General features: G+C 42.5%; 1 protein-coding gene across 1 annotated transcript; it reads right to left on the reverse strand.

Moving 5' to 3' along the window:
- Window positions 1–343: 343 nt before the first annotated feature.
- LOC311503825 (enkurin-like) lies at window positions 344–2,988 on the reverse strand. Its single transcript, XM_084566716.1, has 5 exons — window positions 2,768–2,988; window positions 1,810–1,955; window positions 1,527–1,720; window positions 1,231–1,377; window positions 344–913 (listed from the first exon to the last, which is right to left on the reverse strand). Exons 1-5 carry the CDS (start codon window positions 2,845–2,847, stop codon window positions 740–742), a joined length of 741 nt encoding a protein of 246 aa, XP_084422842.1. The 5' UTR covers window positions 2,848–2,988; the 3' UTR covers window positions 344–739.
- Between the last annotated feature and the right edge of the window lie 1,229 nt (window positions 2,989–4,217).

A 4,217-nucleotide genomic window follows, 5' to 3' on the forward strand; every position in this document is an offset into this window, starting at 1 on the left:
GAAAGAACGATTTATGCTAAACTAATGCTGATCTTAACATGCAAGCAAATCCCTTATAAACGGGATAAACTTTGTCTCCACAAAGTGTAAAACTCCTGGCAAAATCTCCACATTCAACCACGTCTCCCACCACTTCTCATTCCAGTTTCCTCGCTCCGCAGTGTCACCGTCTTTGCAAAGTTCTTCATGCGCCGCCTCTCACTACAAAAGCAACCGAGAAGGCTCTGAATTACCGCATGGACTGTTTGGTTTAGATTTGGGTAATGCGTCTATCAGCCAAGAAATCCTCGCTCGCACGAACAGAGGGAGGCAGAGGGTGCCAAGACAATCTGAGGCGGTGGAGACGGCAGGTTGGTGCCGGTGACAGATGGAATGGAGAGGCTGACTTCTTTATTTTAGGGACAGTATCTTCTATCTCTTCCCGCCAGCCTGTCGGTTCCGTCTTTTTATCGGTGCCTCCGTGTTGTTTGGAGGGGGACAATCTTTCACTTCGTGCTGCCGCTGCTGCTGGAGGGAGTGATACATGTTTACTGCACACATAGTGACAGGAGAAGGCACTAACAGACAAAACAAATACATCGACATTATTTTCCATATGCACAGATACTATAACAGGCACAGGGTATGTGATCTGATGTACTATGAAAAACTAGAACTTATGGTTCAGCTTCACAGATCCCAGAAAAAGCAGTAATAATAGAAAATGATTTTATTTTTTCTCATGTGATATTTTCATGTCCTAATTATTGGGTACGTAGATGTTTTTGAATCTCTCAAAATGGTTGATGTCCTTCTCCAGCTGCTTCATTGCTTCCTCGAGCTGCTCCTTCCGGGCTTCCCTTGCCAGTGTGTCGATGATGAGAGGGAGGCCCTGGTACTCACGATGCAGCTCATCCCAGTTCCTCTTCAGGCCCTGGATTCAAGGAAGGAAACCCATCAATGTCACAAGACAGGCAGGGCGATAATTCAACTGTCAGGATTCAAGGCTGTTGTATTAGTCAGAGGTGTTGTCGACAGTAGAGGAGTGCTAAAGAGCTAATTCTCCAGCGTGGGTCAGAAATATTTATATATAGTCCTATAAAAGCCTCTTTTTAAACTAGTATAAATACTGACCAGAAACTATGTAAAGAAGGGTTTTTGAAATCATCAAATTCATGTCCTGTCATCGGTCAGTCGGTCAGATGTCGGTACAATCCACTGCTGCTGTTTTTAGGGAAAGTGTTTGAGTACCTCCAGGATGGCTTGTCGCTCCTCGTCCGACAGGCGTTTCATAGCCCCCTGCTCCTGCTCTTCTTTAACAGAGTTGTTGAACTCCTCCTGAGCCCTCCGTTCTTCTCCGATGCGCTGCCGCAGGTACTCAGGTACTTCCCCATAATCCTGCAGGTCGGAAAAGGAATCAGGCACCAAATATATATAATTTTATCACTAAATATAAACATGAACGTATTCTGTGTTTTCATATGTATGACTTTTTTAGCACTTGAGGCTGTTACACAAAATATTACGAGAAGTACTATAGGAAATACCTTTTTCTTTATGTACTTGGGGACAAGTCCTGAGCTTTCAAGGAGCTGCTTGTGTCCCTTGTGGGAGTCCACACTTGCAGGCTGTGGCTTCATCGGGACAGCTACAGCCGTCTTTGCAAAGTCCCTCTCTTCCGCCATTGGTGGAACTGGTGGTTCCCTCACAGCGCAACGGGCGTCTTTCGAGTGCTGTGTTTCTGAAAGAAGACGGAAATATAAAGGTAAGAAACTCACCACTCAAACAAAAAGCCAAATGCAGATAAAACTGTCTAATATAAGAACTCACTGTCAGGCAGTTTGGGCTCTTTCGAATGCTTCTTGAGGTATTTATCTGGAGATGGCACCCCTACTTTTGCTGGCCCCATCGTTCTCATCGCGTCTTTGCTTGACTTGTTCTCAAGGACAACAGCTGGCCTGAACTTGGACACATACCTTGAGAAAAACCAAACAATCACACCATTTAAACTTTAATCTTCTCAGAGGTTTGCTCATAAAATAAAACTTAAAGGAGACAAAGTTATTACTTAATTTTTACTTTCATAGTGATTTAAAATGATATCAGTCAGTCACAGTAAAACTTCTACCTATTAGTTAGCTCTAACTTGCAGTCATTTTAAAATAGGCCAAGAAATCATAAAGTTACTAATAATAATTTCTTGACTAATTGCTTTAAGGTTATACAGAAATTATAAGGCTAGAAGTACTTTAGTTAAATCCAAAAGAGATCGTCTTTTGTTGACTTCGCCAGCTGATCTCGTAAACTAACTAAGTTATCTAGCTACCTAAGAAAACGTAGAATAACTTACCGTGGCGCTTTTTGAATTTCATCCTCTTTCTTTGGAATAAGATGTATAAAATGTGGACGCTTTCTGGTGGGTAATTATCCTTAGACATCTTCAGCAACCTCAAACAAAACTACTACGGACTATACGATTAAATTGACACTGACTGAGCCAGCATTATTTAAAAATTAGTCTGACAACAAAAATGCAGACCAGTTGCCAGGCAACCATAGAGCAAATGTTGCATTCTTGTATGGTCGAAGTACAAATACTTTGTTGATGTACGTAAGTAGATTTTTCAGGTATCTATACTTTACTTGAGTATTTCTTTTTCTGACGACTTTTTACTTTTACTCCCTACATTTGTACACAAATATCTGTACTTTCTACTCCTTACATTGGAGTAGAAAGTTGGGGATAACTAAGTTATCTAGCTAGCTAAGAAAACGTAGAATAACTTACCGTGGCGCTTTTTGAATTTCATCCTCTTTCTTTGGAATAAGATTGTAGACGCTTTCTGGTGGGTAATTATGCTTAGACATCTTCAGCAACCTCAAACAAAACTACTACGCACTATACGATTAAATCGACACTGACTGAGCCAGCATTATTTAAAAATTAGCTTGACAACAAAAATGCAGACTAGTTGCCAGGCAACCAGAGCAGCAAATGTTGCATTCTTGTAAAGGTTAACAAGAACGCAACCCCTAACCCTAACCCTCTTGTAAGTACAAATACTTCGTTACTGTACTTAAGTAGATTTTTCAGGTATCTGTACTTTACTTGAGTATTTCTTTTTCTGACGACTTTTTACTTTTACTCCCTACCATAAACATGCTGCAGAAGAATGAATAGCCCATGAAATGATATTAGCCAAAACCTTACTTTTATGCACATGTAGTTTTCCAGCACTAAGTGTGAATTGTTACCATCTGACTTTCAACAAAAGTGTTTTTTCCCCGGTACGGCTGTTTCTGTGTCTCACTGTTTTGCCTCGTTGGACTCTGTTGTTAGGATAAACCACCATTATCATCCGCACTTTGCACGCTTGTAAGCAATTACGAGTTAAGCCTGGTTTCAAAATTGTTCCCCATGCGAGAGAGCGAAGGAAAGGGAGCTCGGTGCAAGATTCTCGAAAAGGCCTGTTGACATCTGTGTTTTTCCACTTAGAGGAGAACTCTGCCAAAAGACAGGAACACCTCAAACCCACATCCACTATCCGGGGCTACTGTGGCTTCGTGTTTTTAAAAATACAGCTGTAATCGTGCCAAAAAAAAAAAAAATAAAATGCTAGACGACACAAGTTTTGGCACGGATAACTGAGCTTATATCTGGAAATGCCTTTGGTACAGGTGTGTGGCGTAGACAGCCACACCTGGACGTATAACTTGGACTATTTATCATCTCTCTCTCTCTCTTTCAGTCTACTCTCTCTCCAGCTTGCTTGCCTGCCGGCCTCCACTATTTCGCCTTCAGCAATGACAGGATTATGTCTGACATGTTTAAGGAAGTGGCTTTGGCAGGCGGTGTAGAGAAGGCAGGGAATGAGAAACACACACACACACATAAGTACATGCACACTCGCATGCAGGTGCATACACATTCCTGATGCCAGCCTCGACTCGGTAACCTCGCATCGCGGGGCAGGTTTCGACGGCGCTGTCGGGCTGCAGCTGAAATTAATCTGCGTGTAAAGCGAACGAGGGAGATGAGTCGGGGGAGGCTCTAGCATTAACTCAGTTATCATTACAGATGTCAGGCGGGATGACGGGAGGGCTGACGCTGTTGGTAAACCGATCGCCGCCGCTTGATTTTCGAGCAGGGGGAAATCATCCCCGCTTTGTTGAATGAAAGTGTTGAGACAGGTGAGCTATTTATTTACACCGCTGCCGGTGATGATGGCGGTTTTGTA

This window comes from Chelon labrosus, assembly GCF_963514085.1.
Source record: "Chelon labrosus genome assembly, chromosome: 18".
Taxonomy (NCBI): Eukaryota; Metazoa; Chordata; class Actinopteri; order Mugiliformes; family Mugilidae; genus Chelon; species Chelon labrosus.